Source organism: Hemicordylus capensis, chromosome 5, assembly GCF_027244095.1.
Source record: "Hemicordylus capensis ecotype Gifberg chromosome 5, rHemCap1.1.pri, whole genome shotgun sequence".
NCBI classification, from domain to species: domain Eukaryota; kingdom Metazoa; phylum Chordata; class Lepidosauria; order Squamata; family Cordylidae; genus Hemicordylus; species Hemicordylus capensis.
The window spans coordinates 111,995,141-112,017,302 of NC_069661.1; the positions used below are offsets into that span (position 1 = coordinate 111,995,141).

General features: G+C 43.2%; 1 protein-coding gene across 1 annotated transcript in view; it reads right to left on the minus strand.

The window, feature by feature from the left end:
- STIM2 (stromal interaction molecule 2) overlaps positions 1-22,162 on the minus strand; it is a 103,385-nt gene that overhangs the window by 55,115 nt on the left and 26,108 nt on the right. The window contains exon 2 of the mRNA XM_053254892.1: positions 1,515-1,645. Within this exon, the coding sequence (XP_053110867.1) occupies positions 1,515-1,645 (131 nt within the window). The remainder of the gene's footprint in view (positions 1-1,514; positions 1,646-22,162) is intronic.

Here is a 22,162-nt window from a genome sequence, read left to right on the forward strand (position 1 = left end):
CCAGTCTGAAATGGGTCTAGATCAGTTTCTTCCAAGACTGCCTGGTGCTGGTTGGCCACCACTCTCTCAGTCACCTTGCCCAACCAAGGGAGATTGGCCTGTAACTGTCTATCGCTAAGGGATCCAGGGAAGGCTTCTTTAAGAGTGATCTAACCAATGCCTCCTTCAAACAAGGGGGCACCCTACCCTCCCTCAGTGATGCATTTATGATATTAACGAGGCCATCTCCAACAATCTCCCTGCTAGATAGAAGCAGCCAAGTCGGGCAAGGATCCAGAGAACAGGTGGTAGGCCGCACCACCCCAAGCAGCTTGTCCACATTTATTAAAATAAATAAAGACTGAGCCCCTGGTGGCGCAGTGGTAAAACTGCCGCCCCTGTAACCAGAAGGTTACAAGTTCGATCCTGACCAGGGGCTCAAGGTTGACTCAGCCTTCCATCCTTCGGAGGTCGGTAAAATGAGTACCCAGAATGTTGGGGGACAATATGCTAAATCATTGTAAACCGCTTAGAGAGCTCCGGCTATAAAGCGGTATATAAATGTAAGTGCTATTGCTATTGCTAAATAATATGGATTTCTGTCCCCAAAGGGCTCACAATCTAAAAAGAAACATAAGAAAGACATCAGCAACAGTCACTGGAGGTACTGTGGTGGGGGTGGATAGGGCCAGTTACTTTCCCCCAGCTAAATAAAGAGAATCACCACGTTAAAAAGGTGCCTCACTGCCCAGTTAATAGGGGCAAGGATCTCCTTGCTGACTATTTTTGCATATTTTCCACATTCTTTGCTTTTTATGAGACAACCTTCTGTCCTAAGGAAAGTACAGTTTTACTTGAAACTGTTTTTAACAACAGCCTATACTAAGTAGCTCCAGGAACAACTAGGGGTGTGTCCGAACCGGTCTGGAGGCCATTCTAAAGGCCTCCGAACTGTCCTGACCGGTTCGGACCTGGCCGGTCCGGGTCCGGGTGGGGGGTCTTCCTTTAAGGGTGGGGAGGGCTTACTTACCCCTCCCGCCTCTTTGCCCCCTCCAGTGCCCGTATTTTACTGTGTAATTGGGGCGCTGGAAAGACTGGTAGGTGATTTTTTCTTATAGTTTGTATCCAAAGCTAGGCACAGTCTGCCTTTCATGGTGAGGAGCGGCGGGAGGGCTTTAGTCCTTTCCCCTATCCTGTCCCCACCTCAAAGCAACAAGAACCAGACATTGTTCAACATGGCTCTTACACTTGCTTTCTCTACAAACAGATTTCATGACATGCAGTTTTTACAGTGTACCAGAAAGGCTTTATCCCCATGTGATTTTCTTTGGGTAATCTACCAGGAGAGCACTGGGTAGCTCTACAGCAGACCTAGATGAGCTACAGAATTGCTTTTAATGGGTGTAAGGCATAACCACTCCCATCCCGGTTGCAAAGACTGTGACAAAGCACTGCTAAACAGTATTTTTGTGTTTGCTACTTTTCATATCACTTCAGTTTTTAAAAATAGAAAGTAGAGTATTTTCTACACCCACCTCATCACTTTCATCTACTTCAATACCACCATCTTTGTCATCATCCACTTGTTTATGAATTGTGCGGAGAGCTTCCAGACTGTATTTATCTTCTTCAGTAAAGCATGGTGGACTCAGTAAATGGCAAGAATCTAAGGACAAAAATAAGAAATTATCAGCATCTTGAGCTTCACATGTCAAAAGAAGGAAGCAAGATAAATTAGTCCTTCAGGTTTCTTAATTTATAACATCAGTGCAAGATTCAGACTAAGTTAGTCATAATTCCCATTGAAATTAATGAGATTTATTCATGACTAATTTGTCTCATTTATTTCAGTGGTGCTTAGTCATGTCTAAGACACAATAGGCAGGATCCAGACTAAGCTCCATGCAACTGAACTGTCATAGGTTCTGTTCACACACACCCATACTTCTCCATGGTACAACTTCATGCTGTTACTACAGTAAGTGTGTGAATACTAGAACCACGTGGTCAGAACCTGTTGCACAGATCTTTCCAACCAGATCATCATCTCTCCTTCAGTCAGATGCCAGTCAGGTGAGAAAGCCCTTCATGACTGGTGATTTCAGTATATTGCCCCTCATGCATGCAGCAGCTTGGGATCATATCACAAAGAAGCGTCCCCCATGCCACCTTCAAAGCCTAAGTTTTTCAGGACCATGAACAGCCTTTTAGTTCATATTTGAACAAAGAAGAGGAGTCTACATGCTGAAAGGCAGTGAAGAGACGGTCATTTTGTAAATACGACTTGTGGTTTTTTCAGAGGTATATTATAGGTCTATCTCCTTTAAGATTTGCTAAATTTTTAAAAACAAGAAGTGCAATTGGAAAATGGTTTTTTCATACCTTTGTTTGGCCCCTCACTGGATAACAAAAAATAATATGTTCAGAATGCTTAATAGATTATCCTTTTCTCTGTTACAGTTAAGGAGAAGAAATTAATAATTCTGTACATATTAATTCTTGTCATTCAGTGAGAGGCCAAATTTAAAAGCAAGAAAAAGTTGTATTCCAATTGCAGTTCTTGCTTTTAAAAATTTAGCAGTTCTTAAAAGGAGACACTGAATAAATCCAAGTCGTATTTATCAAACAGTCTATTCACTCTTCATGTGTATTTAAAGCTGGCATTCATATGAACACCAGAGTTGAACCTGGATAAATGGAATACACTTAGGTTTGTTAGTTACACTTTTTATAGACACAGTTTCCTGACCCCTATAGTCCATAATCCAGTTTAATCTGCACATCACTCATTTTTATTAATGATCTAAGGATCAGCTATCTAAAAGCCATGCTCAAGGGTATATATGTGCTTTCTTAGAAGCACAAAACCAAGGAGGCCTTTCATATTTTCAAATAGTTCAGTATTTCTCATTAATGTGTCAGTGGGCCAATTCCCACATTACATATCTTAGGTGTGCATTAAAAAAAGGTCAAAGTGTGAAATGTGATAAATGTCCTCACAACCATACACATCATACAGATATAGTCATCAGAGAGCCAAGATTAGGCTCAGGATCCATTGAGTACACTCTGGGCAAGTTCAGACATCACACAGAGCTACAGTTTATTTTAACTAAGGTTTGTTTTACAAATCTGGATTGCTATCATGGACAATCACCAAATGTGGTTTGTTTCTCTGTAACAGGATTTGTTCAGGTCCCACAGTCTCCTCACCGCCCACTATGCAATAGCCTCGAGAAGGAAAAGCTATTGTAACAAACCAAGATTAATTAACCACAATTACAGGTTTGAACAACATGTGAGACCATGGTTAGGGTAAAGAAATCAAATTCAAGCCTTGGGTTCAGATCATGGTTTGATTATCTGAAATAAGCCATGGTTTGCTCACTGGCACAGGTTCAAACATACAAAGTAACCATCGTTATTAAAAATAAGCCATCTGTCCTTGTGACATCTGAACCTGCCCTGTTGCATAGCTGCCTTTATTTAATATGTGAAGTGGCCCTCTTCAGACGAGTATGAGTATTTATACTTGCAAAACTGTACGGTTTCAGTAAAACAACTTCTAGAGTGGCTTGCAAACCAGCTTAAATATATAAACTGCTAACAAGATGTTACCTAAAGCCAAGGCATTAAAAATGCTAATCCGTGTATATACCATAGTGATATTTGCTGTGAACAATATTACTCACACAAGTATCTGCTACCTTGGCTTGCAGATACTTATTGGAGTTCAAGTTTGAAACATTAGGCTTCATAAACCGTCAACTAATTTCAGGCATCCACAATCCAAACTACAACATGGAAACAAAAAGCAGACAGATCGAAGGTTTCATACATCACACCTGTGTTTACTGTAATGGGATGTCACATGCATCACTCCATAACAGGCAAGGAAGAAATATTAATTGTGAGTAGTAGTTACATAATAGAGGCAATAATAAATAACTCAGCAATGCTTCTAAAATAGTCTCAAAGTTTGCTGCCTTACATGATTGCAATTGGCTCCAATTCTCTTTCCAAAAGTCACTATCCACTTTTAAAGACGCTGGGCTACAGCATGTGATTGTTACCAATGGAGAGGAGTGCTGCACTAAAGTCCTTGTACAGCAACCTCATTACTATACTGACAGGGCTGCCATTGAAGTTGCACAAGAAGCCCAGCATGCCCTTAGTTTCAATGAAGTGCTGTACATCATGTAGCCTGTTGCTAGAGAACTCTAGAAGAAACTATTCTGTCTACTACCACAGTATGTTTTGTTTGCATCTAAAAATCAACATGTTTCAAGATGTAGCAAAGACTCAAGTTGCCTTTTACAACTTTGGTTTGATGTACCAGCTGCACTGCTTCTTGGAGAGAAATGGTTTGGTCACAGTAACAGGCTAGACTACAATAACGTGTATGTGAGGGTCGCTTTTAAAAAACTTATGGAAGCTTCGACTGGTACAGAGTGCAGTTGCCAGGATCTAACAACTACAACCACATTACACCAGTAGTGAATGATTTTCACTGGCTGCCAATTTGTTTCTAGAGCCAATTTGCAATACTGTTTTTATCTGTGTGTACACACACACACACACACACACACACACACACACAGAGCGAGCTTTTCAACAAAAGTTCTTCAAGCAGTTAAATAGAAAAATGAAAAAAGAATGAAGATCTGGGTGGTTAAAAAAAAACACTTTAAATCAAATCTAGATTCAAAAAATTAGTCCATTCCACCATCCATCATCATTAAAGGAAAATCGCAAGGAATTTGCACTACAGCAGGGGAGGGCTCTCTTGCGGAGGCCTAGAAAGGCTTGTGGTCCTCAACAGTCCAAATAAAGAAGATCTGGACAAACCACAGTCACACGAGACATTACAAAATGGACATTTTGCTAATAGAGCATTATTTCAAGCCACTAGATTTCCTTGTTAAAAGGGCTGACCATCATTTCATAAATGCAATGTAGTCCTTTTACTCTGTAAAAGAAAGAGTTCTGTTCTTTTTAATGGGGGTGGGTGGGAAATGGTGTCAGTTCCCCTGAGCACTAGTGAAGAGAACACTTGATACCTCTAACAGAGGAGTGCAGATCAAGTTCCTGAAGGCTCTCAAGAGCAAGGAACATGAAGGGAGGCCAGTGACCCAATTGAATTGAAAAAGAAAAGTCATTTTATGGAAAACAAAAACCAGTCTAATCAGAGCCTCACTCCTTTTAGTAAAGTCAAAATAGGATTCTTAATCAAATACTTAACTCCTCCTTTACTTAGAATTAAAACAATGTCCTTAAAGAAATGGATTATTCAAAGGTTTTGACATTGCGTTTAGTTTGATTCAGCTGCTTTAGTTGTATTCAGCTGCTCAGAATTACTAGTTCTTTTTAACCCATAAGAAAAAAAAATGTTAGAAGAGATGCCATCAGTTATCTACACTGTAGTATCGCAGAAATGCTGGACTGTATATATCTCCCATTAACTAAAATCCACACTAACCGATACAAATGCAATTAAACCAGATTTCAAGGGTTAACATTGGCATATAAAAATGCAATCTAGTTCATTCTTAACTCAACCAGACCAAATATCTCCAACATCAAGTAAACGGTTTAAAAACAAAAAAGCAAAGTATATCCTTTCTTGATTAGTGTACTGAACACAAATGCCACAGTGCTGTCTTGATAAGAACAGAGAGAGAAATTAAATCAGCTACTGCATCAAAACTTCATGTAGCCAGCCCTGTGTTACATTATGTATATATTTTTGTACAAAAAGTATAAAAAGGAGCTGAATAATCTGTGATTTCAATATTTACTTGAACATTAGCATATTCAAGACAGCTGAATTACAAAAGAATGCTGATGTCTCAAAAAACATTTACACTGCTTCTATGTTCTTGGCACTCATTTCCCTGAGTGCAGCTGCTTCCTGCATTGTTGCTCTTCTCCTTCTCTCTGTGACACTTTCCAGATTAGACCCTGCAATGGAGTCAAGCTGGATCTCGGAAGTGTGCTTCCACACTTCCTGCATTGTGACACAGCAGTCCCTATGCAGACAGCAGGGTGCCATGCACATTGCCAATGCCTTGTCCTGAATTTAATTGCTGCAATATAGAGCTAGGACGTCGTATATCTGGTGTTTTTTCGGGTTTTAAGTTGCTGCGAGACTGCTCCCCCTGCTGTTTACGTTTTCAATGTGACTTGCCTGAAGGGAGACATTTTGCTGCTATTGAGCAGCCAGTTTGGAAAGCGCCTCTGCCACAAATGGTTGTGTTAACTGATTTGTTAACAATGGTTTGTTTATGGGCAGGCATCCTTGACATCATCACAACAGACATTATGTCGTGCCATTGACAAAATGACTTGAGTCGCCATCATCAGCTTAAGCATAGAAAGCAAATGGGGAAAACATTATCATCAAGCAACAACCAAGGGAATCGGAGAGTACTGAACAAAATCGTAAACCTGTTTCCAATTGTCAAAAATGTAGATACTTTTCAACATACATGAAAATTAGTATGAAATTTAATGTTGTTTGGGCTCAGAACTAGCCTAAGAATCATGTGCAAATAGACAATGAGCCTCTTCTTATGATCAGTGAGAAGGGCTCCAGAGCGGGCTGTGGGGAAGGCGGGTTATACTTACCTTCCTGCAGATGATCCCGCTTGCGTTTCTGGGCACGCTTCCCACGCGCCCAGATGATTATCCTCGCAGCCAGGCAGTGAGGAGGGTCGGGGGCTGGGATGTGTCATCCCAGCACCCAGAACTACCAGGATGCACCGCGCATCATGGGGATCCCCCCTCCCATTCCCGGGCTCCCCACAGTGTAGCAGCCGTGGCTGCCACACGATCCACAAAACGAGGGTTAAGGGAGCACTCACTCCCTTAACATCGTTTTATAGGGTGGCTATTTAGGCAGGTTTGCTGCCATGGAGCCGCAGGGAACAGCCGTGTAAAACCAGGCTGGGCTCCCTTAGCCCAGTTTTGCATGCTCATGTGAATAGCCTCAATATTAAAAGGTGGCTTAGGGACCACACACTTTTTTCATATGTGAAACACATAACACTCTGAGAAGTACTAATGTGAGATTCAAAAGCACAAGGCTATCTACATCATAACACACACTTCTCTGAGAGAGAGAGAGAGAGAGAGAGAGAGAGAGAGAGAGAGAGAGAGAGAGAGAGAGAGAGAGAGAAGTAAAAGTTAAGACCATAATGCAGTCATAAGGGGTTGTGACTAATGCAGTTCTATGCATGTTCACTTATAATTAAGTTCCATTGTGTTCAATAGTACTTACTCATAGCTAAATGTGCATAAAACCGAAGACTAAGCAAGTTAATGGAAAGGCAAGACATATGTTTAACCAATAAAGACTGAAGCTCTTCTAACAATCTGTCTGAAGAGCTAGTGGGCTATCTGCAGGGAAGGAAGGTTTTACTTACCTTCCCCACAGATGATCAGAAGTGGTTCCCTGGGCGGGCGGATCACCTGCGCAGACGAGCAGCAGCTCTCCTGCGGGCTGCCCACACCTTGCTTGGCCAATCCAGGGGTCGGGCTCAGGGAAGTACCACCGCATGGCACCCCATGCCCTGGAGCCCCAATAGTACACTGCGTGAGTGCACGGTGCATTATTGGGAGCACCCCTTCCTCCACACATGATTTAAAAAATTAGGGTAAGGGACTGCTTGCTCCCTTAACCTCATTTAAGAGGGTGGCTATTTAGGAAGGCTTGCCGCCGTGGAGCCACAGGGCTCACCCTTGAGCCTGGTGGTTCTCAATAGCATGCAAAACCAGGCTGGGATCCCTTAGCCCAGTTTTGCATGCTTGTGAGAATAGCCTCCCTGATGAATACATAGCAATTAAAACCATAAACACATGCAGTAGACTGGGGCTATTCTCACGACCAACAAAAATCGGGCTAGCAGAGGCTAGCCTGATTTTTGTTGGTCGTCAGAACCACCGGGCTCACAGCTGAGCCCAGTGGTTCTGGAGCGGCTAGCCCGCTCGAGAACTCCTGGCAAAAAGCAGGTTTGCGGAGCAAGCACTCCGGCACACCTGCTTTTTGCGATTGTGAGTAGCTGCGGCGCGCATTCGCACCACGCCTACCCATGAGTAGACCCCCGGCCGGGAGGCTTAAAAGCAGCCTCCCGGCTCGGGGGTCTCCCCAATATGCCCTGTGTGCTTGCGCAGGGCATACTGGGGCATGCGGCCCCCGCTCCCCCCACCCCCTGCCGGCTCCGGCTCAGAGCCGGCCATCGTGTGGGCAGCCGATCTGGCCTCCCTTCCCGCTCAGCGCCCTAAACTGGGTCTCACTGATCGTGAGACCCGATCCACTGACTACTATGTCATTGCTGCTTAACCATCTTCATGATTATCTAACTTAAGGAAAACTTGCAGAAGGTCCCTACAAACATCCATAACCTATTATGCTGACTGTGACAAAGGGCAATGAAACACATCTGACTGATATTAAAGCTGCCTAAGGATATGACAAGACAACGGAATCTTAAATCTCCTTGATTTCAAGGTAGCATACTAATCTTGTTTCCCTTTTAGGGGCAGAAGATGGCACAACAACAACAAAATGGTAAAAAGAGGGGAAGTTGCATGACTTCTATAAGATTAGGTCATACCAAGGATCTTCACAGTCTGATCTCTCCTTAGAACAGTCAACTCTTAAAGCTCTCTTCGAAATAAGTGGCATGTCCCATCACTAGCTCCATTGTTTTAGCTGAACACAGCTGTTCAGAGAGTTCATGCTCACACAGGAGAGTTTGTCCTTACATGTAATCTGAGCCAGTTCTACTAAGGGCTTTCAAGATGCTGACTGATGTCTTGGATTTGCCTGGTATTCAACAGGGAAGCTAGTAAATCAATGCAGTAATGTGGTCTCTATAGCTTGTAGCTGAGTAGCTATATTGTGAATCAACTCCATGTAGATATATGTTTAATGTCTATAATTTTTGTGACAATATCTGCCCATTAAAACAAACCTGGAAGACAAGCAATTATTTCTAAGAGTTGGATAGAGCCACTGCTGACCTTAGTGTGCACACACAATTTCTTTTGTCCTACTGTCATCTTTCGACAAGATGTGTCCTGTCCTGGTTGCCCACAAGATGAGATGAGATGAGGCAAAGCAAGGCAGAGGGCACAGCCAAGCCAAGGCACCACAAGGCTACAGGACCTTGGAGAGATCCAAGCGAACAACTCAACTCAACACTGCTCAGAACCCAGTCTACAACTCCAGGGCTCCGCCTCCCTGCCTGGACATGAAAAGTCTTAGAGAGGCCTTCTGGAGTCTGATGCTCTTCCTCTGCAATACTTGCTCCTTTGAAGCTTGCGTTCAGCACTGGTGTGCAGATATGGGGTTGGGGGGGGATGATGGTGTAGGAGAGACCAGCTGTGTGGTTGGTTGATTCCAAAGGTACTGCCTCAGGGAACACAGATTTTGAGGAAGCTTCCTTGGGGATCCCAGACTTAGGGCTTTCTCAGATTCTTGTCTAGGGTCATGATCCAGAGCTTGGGCTAGTACTGGTCTTGTCTCCTCAATGTCCAACTGCAAGTCACTACTGTGAGCACAGATTGCAGAAAGCTGGGCCATAACAACAGGTTTTTTAAATGCTACCAAATTCCAGAGGTGCTAATGGGATTAGGGCTGCATTCCTCCCTAAAGGATCAGGTTCACTCTCTAGGGGTACTGACAGAGCCAGGATTGTAAATGGATGCCCATGGGGCATCCATGGCACACAGTTCTTTCAACCAGCTTTGACTTCTTCTGGACAGTTATCAATACCCTATTAACTTCTCACTTGGACTATGTCTTGTATGTATAGCTAATTGGCAGAGGTGACAACAGGATTTTATGGGCCTATTATATATGGATCCCCCCCCTGCAATCTATTGGCAACAACTGATATTGTGATAGATAGATAGATAGATAGATAGATAGATAGATAGATAGATAGATAGATAGAGTGTGTAGCAACTGCAGCCTATTTTATTTTTGTTTCACCCTTTCTCCAAGGAGAAACAGGTTGCTTATCTATAACTGATTACTTCGAGTGGCCCTACATGCATATACACTATTGGAATGCACCTACACAGAAAGTTCCATAATTTCTCAGGACACTTTGACAAAATCCCATCTGCTGAGTGAGACCGTTAAGGATGTGATTGGAGCATTTGCCTTCAGTTACTGACTAAAAGCCACATGTTGTCCATGTAAAGCTAAAAATTCAACAAGGTAAGCAACTTGTGTGGGTTTCCCCCCCCCACACACACATCTGCAATGGGGCAGAAGGGTGGGTCATGTATATGCACATAGGACCACTCAAAGATAATCAGTTACAGATAAGCAATGTAACATTAGAACAACCCTGCTAGATCTGCCCCAAGGCCTAACTAGTCCAGCCATCTATTTCACACACTGACTCACCACAGGCTTTTGAGAAGCCCACAGGCTTCTCGGGACACTTCAACAACATCCCATGTGCTGAATGTGACCGTCAGGGCATGCCGTCTCTCTTGCTGTTGCTCCCCTGCAACTGGTATTTAGAGGCATCCTGCCTCCAAGGCTAGACATGTTCCATAGTCATTAGATTAACAGTCATTAATAGACCTGTCTTCCATGACTTTATTTAAGCCCTTTTCAAAGCCATCCAACCTAGTGGTCATCACCATGTCCTATGGCAGGAAATTCCATAGATTAATGATGCACTGTGTGGAAAAAGTACTTCCTTTTGTTGGTCCTAAATTTCCTGGCAACCAGTTTCACGGGATGACCCCTAGTTTAGAGTTTATCTTGTTCAGTATAAACAAACTGTATCTTTTTCATGATCTTTTGGTGCATCCATGCTATTGGGAGATAATACTTTGAATTGGGCTCAGAAACAGACTAGATGAAAGGACCAAGTGGCATCTTTACATATGACAGGGGCTGAGATGCCTGAGAGACTGCTGCTGAGGTCCCCAAAGCCCTTGTAGGATGAGCATATGTAACAGGAAATAATGCTTTATAAGTTTGTATGTCATGTTAATTGTATTCACAATCCAACAAAAAAATCTCTGAGAAGAGCAATAATGTTCTTTCCCCCCCTTTCCTTAGTATGCAATAAGGAAATTCTTGTCTTTTGTTATAAATGTTGTTTATTAATATAAAATGAGACGTATCTTCTGACATTCAGTATATGGAGCAATCTTTCCAAATTAAAGTTGAATTCAGAAAATAGGCAGAATGATGTCCTGATTGATATGAAAAGATGCTGATATTTTGGATGGAAGACATCTGGCCTAGGTACTACCTTATCTTGCTGGAATCTCATATATGGAGAGTCTGATCTTAATGCTGACAGTTCACAATCCCTCCTTGCAGAAGTCACAACTATTAGAAAAACTATCTTGAAAGACAGTAATTTTAATGTTATCGTAGCTAAAGGACCAAATGGCTTATATATGAAGTGTGATCACACCAGAGAGAGACTCCATTGTGGGACTAGATCTCTAACTTGGGGTCATAGGTTTGTTATACCCTCAAGAAACTTTCAGCAAAGAATGAGGGAATATTCTTTGTTGATTGACACCTGGATAGAAAGCTGCAACTGCACACATGTGAGCCTTTGGGAGGAATCCAAAAGGCCCAAGTTCTTTAATAAGGATTTGTATAAAAGAATCCTACACAGATTCCATAAAAGACTACTGGCACAGCCTTAGGGTAAAGTCCATGATCTGTTGCATAAGAAAACCTATTCCACTTAAACTGGCATGATTTCCTTACTGAGATTTTCCTTGAATTTGAGTACCATGTTCTAAAAAATGGTGTCATTATTAATTAATTGAGGATCCCCCCAAAAAAACACCTCAATGTTTTCAGTCATAATGGAGAAGCCATTCCTCATCCTGAGAAATTACGCCTTGTAGTATTGTTAGAATAATGAAAAAGTAATGGGAACTAGGCTTATCTTGGTCACCATGGTTTTAGCTGTAAACTTTGTCATCTTTATTTTTCCAAATAATCATCCGTTAAGGCACCAAACAAACCTTCCTTGTCAAATGGAAGGTCTTCTACATCAGGGATTCTCAATGTTGGGTCCTCAGATGTCACTGGACTTCAACTTCCATAATCCCCAACCAAAGGCCACTGGGGCTGGGGATTATGGGTGTTGAAGTCCAATAACATCTGGGTACCCAATATTGAGAATCCCTGTTCTATATGATATCGGGTGACTTGCACCAGAGATGATGATTGAAATCAAGGCTGCACAACTGGCCTTCCAGCTGCTGCTGAACTACAGCTCCCATCAGACCCAGGAACAGTGACCAGTAGTCAGGGGTGATGGAAATTGTGGTCCAACAACAGCTAGAGGGATGAAGTTGTAAAGTCCTGATCTGAACTATGCATTCCAAAAACAACAAACAAATAAAAGCAATCACTCTTGCATTGAGTCACAAGTCATCTGGTCTGCAGACTGGCTTGACCCTTGGGGTGGTTACTTGAAACCAAATGAGAAACATCTCTTCCAATCCAGAATTTACTCACATACCCTACTACAATTTAGGCTACAAAAGGAGCAGATTCCCTAATAGCTCAAAGCATTCTTAGGCAGGAAACATGGAGTTGAAGAATGAGTGGAGAAAAAGGAGGGAAAGGAAACCCAAAAGTGCTGAATAAGTTGATAACTTTATTCAAAAAGACCTGACGCATTTCAAGCAGGTGCTCTTCTTCAGATGCAACTGTAAAAGCATATAACGTATATGAATAATCATGGCTAAAACATACATAATTACAAAACCCTCTATATTCAAAGCATTAAATAATCGGTGCATAATTCTATTGCTTGTCTAAAAATGTTGACAAACTTTTCATATTAGAATAAAGCATAGAACTAAACCATTGTATAGAATAAATTAAGAATAAAAACTATGTCTAGCTGTAGTGTGAGTGTAAGGCATAGCTTCCTTTTGCTAGAAGTGTTTACAGAATTGCAAACATCATTTCACTGTCTTTCTGACAGACTCCAGACACCCAGCAGTTCTTGCATAAGATTGTACACATGTGCTAGCCTCCTGAATCAGCACTTCCAAGGAGGACACAGACATGGGAATGCTGCAAGTTTAGTAAATTGGCAAGACCCTCGTGTATAAGCTCTGTCTGGAACCCCAATTTCTACAACACCTTCCTGCAATCCCCACCAGGTCCACAAGGGCTGATCATGGTTCACCTTTATCATGTACTTGTTCCACCATTTTAATAACCAAACACTCTGCAAATAAACTATAAAATATCAATACATACAAAATATATATGTCACATATAAGTCAATTATCTCCACATCCAGACCAGGTCACTGAAAGCTTGCAGAACCAACTATATTTCTACATGCTCAAATAAATCTTCATTATAGCTTGACTGCATTGTTCTGAAGTTTCCATTGGTATTCAGCTTATTCCAGGAGGAGGAGGGAAACTCAAGTGTCTGACTAAACTTCCTCTGCAAAAGTTCATCATAGCAACTGGAAATGGCTGTGCCAAGCACAGGAAACACAAACAGGGAGACAATCTGTTCTTAGCTTCACAGTGTTTCCTCTATACTGCTGAAAAGGAGAAGGCTATGGCAGCATCTTGACTGTCATACAAAAGAGACTTTAAAAAAAAGTAGGTGGCTAGAAATTTTGTCAAAGCAATAGGATGGAGTTAGCAGGAAAGGAAAAGGGCTGCAGCAAGAACAAGGTCAAACACAGCCTTTAGGACTACATGCTGTAAATTTACACCTTTATTCCCTGGTCACTATAGGTTTACTACACCTGAATGTGCTTGTTTTCCTCCATCATTGCTTCCTCCCTGTGTGTTCTATTTGCAGTATTGGACTGCTTATCATCCTGACAGAGTGGTCTATTTTATTCTTTGAGCAGCACCAGTACAATTTTAAGTGCTTAAATATCAGTTCTAGTCTCTACTAACCTGGAATAATACATAATCCCCAATTCTGTACTGACAAATCACAGATCTGAATGTTCATTCCATCAAGAAATACACCTTGAGGGTTGGGTGTACCGGGCTGGAAAGGGGAGAAACCACCTAAAATTCTGAGCCTTTTCCATTAGGAAGTTGTTGGCAAGCTCACCCAGTTATTAGCTTCTATTTTCATAAGTATGCCCTGTTTGGGGCAGGCTGTTGCTGGGTTCCAGGAGTCCAAGGTCAATAGCGCAAGGGGACCAGATCAAGGCAGGAGGCTGGCAGGGGAACAGGACCAAGGCTAGCTCCAGGGTCAGGACTCGGAGAATTCCAAGTGTAGCAGCTACAAGGCTTGTGAAGGGCATTCACCAGAGGATAGATTGCTTCACAGTAAAGAATGGATCCCAACTGACCCTTGAAGTAGCCCTTCTGGCCTCTAGCTTGGCCCCTTTTCCTGTAGGGTGTATCAGAGCTCAAAAAGGCAACACTCTAATCTACAGGCACCAACTCCAGTGAAGTTGGCAAGACTTTATCTAGGCGGTAGAGACATCAAAGGAGTCCTCCAAGTCCAAAGATGCAGGCAAGGGAACCAGAGAGTGGATCCAAACAAGCTGGAGTTTCCCACCCTGACTCATCCTCCAAATAGTTTGTGTCCTCCTCCATCTGAGTGGTTTCTGGACTTGGGACCACAAAAGCAGTATTATTATTTATTCAATTTCTATACCTGGACAGTATCTGGACAAGTTATATTCAATACATTAGACCTCATACTGGCAAGCCAAAGACAGAGCCAACTATGGAGTCTAATCTAATTAGATATCTAATGAGATATCTTTCATAATTGTCTTTCAAAAGAAGAATTATATGCTCTACAGATACATGTTATTAGTTTTCTAACAGGTGGCGATTTTTCACTTTAATTCAAGTATGTTTTTCTATGATACACATGTAGCCAGCTGCATGGCCACAACTAAACATGGGAGGATGAGCATTCCCCGACCGCCAAGTGCCCCAAGCACTTCTGGGGGCCACCAGAGGCTCACCCCTGCTTTCCCCCACACCTTTTGAGGGCTGCTGGAGTCACTCATCCATCTCCACTCATCTGTTCCCCCACACTGATTGGCTGTATATGCCTGCCCGACCCCGCTGATGTCTGAAAGGATTTAGGAAGATGGAAAGGGGTGGGGAGGAAAGGAGAAGGACACAGAGATCTGCACGGACACAGTGCTCATTCATTCATTCAATTTCTATACTGACCTTCCAAAAATGGCTCAGGGCGGTTTACACAGAGAAATAATAAATAAATAAGATGGATCCCTGTTCCCAAAGGGCTCACAATCTAAAATCTTGTGGGTGATTCCTCCCCTTCCAAAAGAGCGTTTCCTCTCTCCTCCTCCCCAGCTCTAACCTGACCAGCTTGTCTCCCGTTTGTACTGACTAACTGTACTTTGTTTTTATCTACATTTAACTGACAGATTAAGAGTAAATGGGAAGTCTTCTTGGTATAAGCCAAGAGCTCCTCAGTGCTGTTTAAGCACTAATGAGCAGTTATTGGCAGAGGAAAAGAAAGGCCATCAGGAAGAGGAAGCAGCAGTTTCCAGAAGGTGAGGCTCACTGGTGGGTGGGTGGTGATTGTTTTTCCCCACCCCCATTCCAAGCTGATTTTGCTTCCCCAACTGGCTTCTTAGAAGGCCTGACCTCACATGGCTTGGACAGTGGCGCAGACCCCAATCTGCATTCTCGTCTCCCCCTGCCTCCAGCCCAGCACATACACTCACTAGGCTTCTTGCCTGTCTTTCTGCTGGTGACCATGCCACTTGTGTATGACGACATATGCAGGGGGGGTGGCCGGCACACACTAATGCATGAGCACATTGCCACAGGGGTGGTGGGGCTGCCAGAGAAGCTCATCCCGTGTCTGCTAGCAAACTCCCTATGCTTCTGCATGTAGCAGCTGTGCAGGCTGAGGGAAGCACATAGAAAGGTTTGCAACTCTAATCAAGTAAATGCCCACTAGAGCAGTAGATTAATTTATAATCTTGAATGAGAATCTTGCCAAATAAAACAGTATGAGATTTGTCTGCAATATATGTGTGCTCCTGGCCACAGTAGTCACCTGGGCATCTAGGAACTATCTTGGATCCAGGAGTACCCCTAGGCTACACACTCTTTCACAGGGACTGCACCCCCCTTTCAAAACAACTCACTCCTCCACCCAGGGCATCCATATTTCCTACCAAACAACACCTCTATTGTATCTGGATTTAACCTCAGTTTGTTTGCCCTCATTCAAATAAAACTGCCTTCACTGGTTTCCACTGCCTTCCCAGAATTAGGTGGCTGAAATTAGAGCTAAGTATTGATTGATTTACCCAATATGCAAAAGATCTTTTACTACACAGATACAAAAACAATCTTCAGAAAACTCTTATACTCCAAATCGCAAGACTTCATTATCTACCACACATTACAGAAATTAAGATATCAAGTAAAGTACAAAAAGGCTTTGTTTTTTGTTTTAAAATGCTGTAACTTCTTTCTTCTTGAAGGATTTCTTACTAAGGATTTAAGAAAATTAAAACCAAGGCACCAGCATCAAAATTCCTTTTTATAATCCGAAACACATGCATGCCCTGATCTTTTGACTCCCTCCCAAAGTATTCATAAGTAATCTGCAGACCGACCAAAATGTGTTTGCCTTCCAAGACTGAATTACCACCAAAAAATAGATGGGAAATAAGCAAAATGATAAAATGTACTAGACTGGCATGGACTGTATACAAAACTGTATACAAGCTTTTGAATCTTATAAAAACACTTTTATTCAAGCAGAACGAACAGGTAGAACATTTCAAGGATATAAAAAGCAGCTTGTATTATAAACAAAGCATATTTACATTGTGGTTAATAGGCTATTTACAAAGCTAGAAAAACACTACATTGTTGAAAATAGGTTATTTGCAAAGCTAGGTTACAAGCAACATTACATTCCACCCAAAACATTCAGCATCCACAAGAAAACCTTATTCTTACATTCTACAGCACTGCTTCTAAAACTGAAGTTCCCAATTTCTTTCTGGGAGACCCCTGAGACTCAAGAGGAAAATGCTAAAAAAACAAGTATTTCTAAACTCACTTACATCTTCATTGTGTAGTGCTTGGAATTAAGATATGCATAAAATACACTGCTAAATGCAATATTCATGCCACCACCACACATACACCCTTCCCCCATAAATGTCAGATCCATGGCTGAGAGCTCAAAGGATCCAATTCTGGAGACATACACACAGATCTTGCAGTGTTGTATTAAATACATTATCAAACCCAGGCTGAAAAGCAATCACGTTACAGTCATCCCTCTCTAACAGTGGTTTTGTCAACCACAGTTTTGTATATATGCTAATGGATTTGTGTGGCTGTGCTCACTTACCACAACCTAAGTATGCATTATTTCTTGCATGAGTTGGGTTGTGAGACTTGCGACCTGCAACCAGCAGCACACATGAGAGAGGGGAGAGAGATAGCCTTTTGAGCAGTTAATAACATGGTTCCCAAGCATACCAGAAAGGGAGAGGAGGGTGTTATGGCCAAGCAGCCAAGACATGTGATGTCTTTGGAGAACAAGATCAAAGTCCTGGACTGCCTGAGGGAAGGCCAAAGCAACAGCAGAGTTTGAAGATTGTTCAGTGTCAACAAATCCACCATCCACACCATCAAGAAAAATGAGACTGCCATCAGAGGCAGTGTTACCAGTAGGACTCAGATCTCTCTAAAGGTGTTCAGCATGCCACAAAAGCCCAACATTGAAAAGATGGAGAAAGTCCTGAACATTTGGATGGAGGACCAGACCCAGAAAAAAGTTCCTCTCAGCACCTGCATGATCTGCATCAAGGTAAGGACAATCTACAAGCATCTGGTAGGGAGCTCCAGAGAGGGAGACCCAGAGAAGTTCCAAGAAAGCATGGGCTGGTTTGAGAACTTCAAGAAGCATTTCAGCCTCCACAACATGAAATTGCATCAGCAGACCAGGAGATCACTTGTCCTGCAGAGCTGAAGAAACTGATCCATGAAAAGAGCTATATGTCTGACCAGGTTTTCAATGCCAATGAGACTTTTAGAAGAGGATAATTGACCACATCTTCATTCTAAGGAGAGAAGGGCTCCAGGATTCAAGGATGCCAAGGACAGGCTGACCCTTCTTTTCTGCTCCAACACTTCAGGTGGCTTGATGTTGAAGTTCATGCCCATCTACAGCTCCTTGAATCCATGGGCACTGAAAGGCAAGAACAAGAACCACCTCCCTGTGTTCTGGAGAGCAAACATGAAGGTCTGGGTAATGCACACTCTCTTCATGTTTTGGTTCAATGACTGTTTTGTCTATGAGGTGGAGCGCTACCAGAGGAAGAAGAACCTGGCTTTCAAGGTGTTGTTGCTGATGGACAATGCTCCTGGGCATCCACAGGACCTGCTGCTTGCCCACCCCAATGTGGATCTGCTTTTCCTGCCTCCAAACGTCACATTGTTCATCCAGCCTTTGGACCAAGGCATCATCCAGGCCTTCAAAAGCTACTACACCAGGTGCAAACTTTAGCACATTACCAACATGATGGAGAGCAACCCTGATTTGACCTGGAAGGAAGCATGGAAGGGATACAACATCACCCATGCTTTGACCATAATCAAGGAGGTGATGGACAAGATCAAGATGAGCACACTGAATGCCTGCTGGAGGAAGCTGTGGAAGAAGGCCGTGAAGGATTCGAGTTCTGTGCCTGCTGTGGAAGAAGAGGTTGGTAGGATTGTGACTTCAGCCAGATGACCTGACAGCAAGGGATTTGAGGATATACAGCCAACTCCCGTTGCTGAATTCTTGGAGTCACAGTGTGAAGAGCTCACAGAATAAGACCTGAAGGATTTGATTAAATCATCCAGTGATCAGGAAGAAGTTGGTGAAGAAGACGAAGACTGCAAGGCCAGAGCACAGTTGACCCTGGACAAATTGAACAGCTTCCTCAAGCATGCTTCAGAGCTGGCAGATGGACCCTCTTCATGGAGTGCAGCTTGACATTCAGCTGAGAACTGAATGAACTGATTTGCTCCTGTACAGAGGTCCAAAATGACTTGAAAAAGAAGATGGCACAGCCTACCCTGCTGAGCTTCTTTGAGAGGAGCCTGGAATTTCAGGGAGTGGCTGTCAACTGCCTGCAGCTGTGGACAGTTCAAAGGAGGAGGAGGTGGTGGTAGTGGTAGGTGGCCCCTCTTCCCCATCTTCCATCTCCCTCTGTTCTCCAACTCCCTTCACCTTGCTCCGCCCCCCCCCCCCCCAACCATTATCATCATCCTGACCATCGGGATGGCAGTCAGGTAGGAAAAACCCTTCATTCTGATTTTTAGTGGTTTTAATTTGTCCCCTCCCCTTTTCCCCCCTAAGGTTCATTCCCTACCACGGTTCCCATATCCCTGATTCCCATAGGCTTACCAACCATGAGGTTTTCCTTGCACAGAACCCTTGCAGTTGGCAAGGGATGACTGTATTGGGTTGGATCCTAAGTACCATATGCAGAGATGCACAGTCGAAAATTTTCCCACTCTTTATTTTTCCATGGAATTTTTTCCATTTCTAAAAATTCATTATCAATAATGAATGAGTGCCAATGCATTAGGTAGCAATTTTGAAGTTGTAATTCACAGTTGACACAGACTGTGAGCCAGCGTGGTATAGTGGTTAGAGTGCTGGACTAGGACCAGGGAGACTCAAGTTCAAATCCCCATTCAGCCATGATACTTGCTGGGTGACTCTGGGCCAGTCACTTCTCTCTCAGCCTAACCTACTTCACAGGGTTGTTATGAGGAGAAACTTAAGTATGTAGTACACCACTCTGGGCTCCTTGGAGGAAGAGTGGGATATAAATGTAAATAATAATTAATAATAATAATAAACAGTACTGCACAGGTGCAACAGTGCTGACATCCAGCCTAACACAATACAAGATCTGTGGACAAGATCCTGAGCAGTGTGCGGGTGACATCATGTGCTTTTGCCCCTTGCCCTTCATAGCTAATAAAAGCTGCCAGGGAGGGTACAGGTAGATGGTTGGAGGTGATTATTAATGCCTCATTAAGGGAGGGCAGGATGCCATCATGCCTCAAGGAGGTGGCGGTAAGACCATTATTTAAAAAGCCCTCCCTTGATCTCTCCAACCCAGACAACTATAGACCGATCTCTAACCTGCCCTTTTTGGGCAAGGTGATAGAGCGTGTGGTGGCATCCCAGCTGCAGCGGGTCTTGGATGATACAGATTATCTGGACCCTTTTCAATCTGGCTTCCGCCCCGGATATGGTACTGAGATTGCCTTGGTCACTCTAGTGGATGACCTATGCCAGGAACTAGACAGGGGAGTGCATCCCTGTTGGTTCTGCTGGACCTCTCGGTGGCATTCGATACCATCGGCCATGGTATCCTTCTGGGCTGCCTCTCGAGTATGGGAATCAGAGGTACTACATTGCAGTGGTTCTGGTCCTTTCTTGGGGGAAGGGTCCAGAAGGTGGTGCTGGGGGACTACTCCTCAGCTCCTTGCCACTGGCCTGTGGGGTCCTACAGGGTTCGGTCTTGTCCCCCATGCTGTTTAACATCTACATGAAACCACTGGGAGAGGTCATGCGGAGACTTGGACTGAGTTGTCAGCAATATGCGGATGACACTCAGCTCTATCTCTCCTTGTCACCTGTTCCTAGGGAGGCGGTGGATATCCTGAATCGGGTGCTGGAGGCCATGATGGGTTGGATGTGGGCTAATAAACTGAAATTGAATCCAGACAAGATGGAATGTTGGTCAGTAGGAGAGCCAATCGGGATGAGGAGATTTTACTAGTTCTGGATGGGGTTGCACTCCCCTTGAAGGAGCAAGTACGTAGCTTGGGGGTACTACTGGACCCGGCTCTGCTTTTGGAAGCTCAGGTGGAGGCGGTGGCCAGGGGTGCCTTTTCACAGCCTCGGCTAGTGAGCCAGCTGTGTCCCTTTCTTGAGAAGGCAGATCTGGCCACAGTTACCCATACCTTAGTCACATTACAACTGGATTACTGTAATGCGCTCTATGTGGGGCTGCCCTTGAAGAATATCCGGAAACTACCACTAGTGCAAAACGCGGCCGCTAGGGTTTTATCTGGAGCCGCCCAGTGGGAGCACATCACACCCATTCTGAAAGAGTTGCACTGGCTGCCAGTTTGTTTCCAGATCCAAATCAAGGTGCTGGTTTTGACCTTTAAAGCCCTTAATGGTTTGGGACCAGGATACTTGAGGGACCGCCTGCTCCCAAGGGTTGCTGCCCGCTTGACAAGGTCATCTGAGGGGGCTCTGCTCCGAGTGCCGACAATGAGGGAGGCTAGGTTGTCATTCATTCTGGACAGGGCCTTCTCTGTTGCTGCCCCCAGACTCTGGAATGCTCTCCCAGTGGGTATCCGCTCCTCAGTCTCCATCACAGTTTTTAGAAAGCATGTCAAATTGTGGCTTTTTACCCAGGCTTTTATATGATTGTCTCCAATGCTGCTTCTTGTGTTTTGTACCGTTTTAATGCTTGTTTTTATTTATTTATTTATTTATTTTAATCAGATTTGTTTTTATATTTTTAGCTCAATATTTTAATGTGTCTTGTTTTTAAATTTTATTGTGAGTCACCTTGGTTTTTCTTAATGAAAGGCGAGGTATAAATTTAATAAATAAATAAACACCTCTGCACATGGAGGTGAAGGGGCAATTTTCGCCACTCTCCTCTTCCCTATAAACCCCACTGTGCTTCCCAAAATACATCCCTGAGGGTCATGTAACACTAGGCTGGATGTCAGCCAATGTTTTGCAGGTGATTATCCCTAGGAAGTGTGTGTGTGAGACTACATAGCTTTTATTGTGTATTCCAGTAAAAATAGTTTCTTTCAGAATAAAGCTTTGAATTTCAGAATATCAGAACAATACTTAATTTAAGCCATATTAAACACCTGTATTGATTTGTCTCCCTTAATCAAATATTTCAATTCAACTAAGTTTTGAGATGCAATGTGGGGGAAAGGTTGTAATATGGTGGGGGTTGTTCTCTCTCTCACACACTCATTAAATATACTGGTCAAACAACATGCCATATCAGATCCAAATCTATTTAAGGCATCAGGAAAATGTGCACAGAAAAGTTTTCTGAGAAAATATGTGAATTATATGCAAATGAGAAAATCTGCATGGGAGATTTTCTAGATA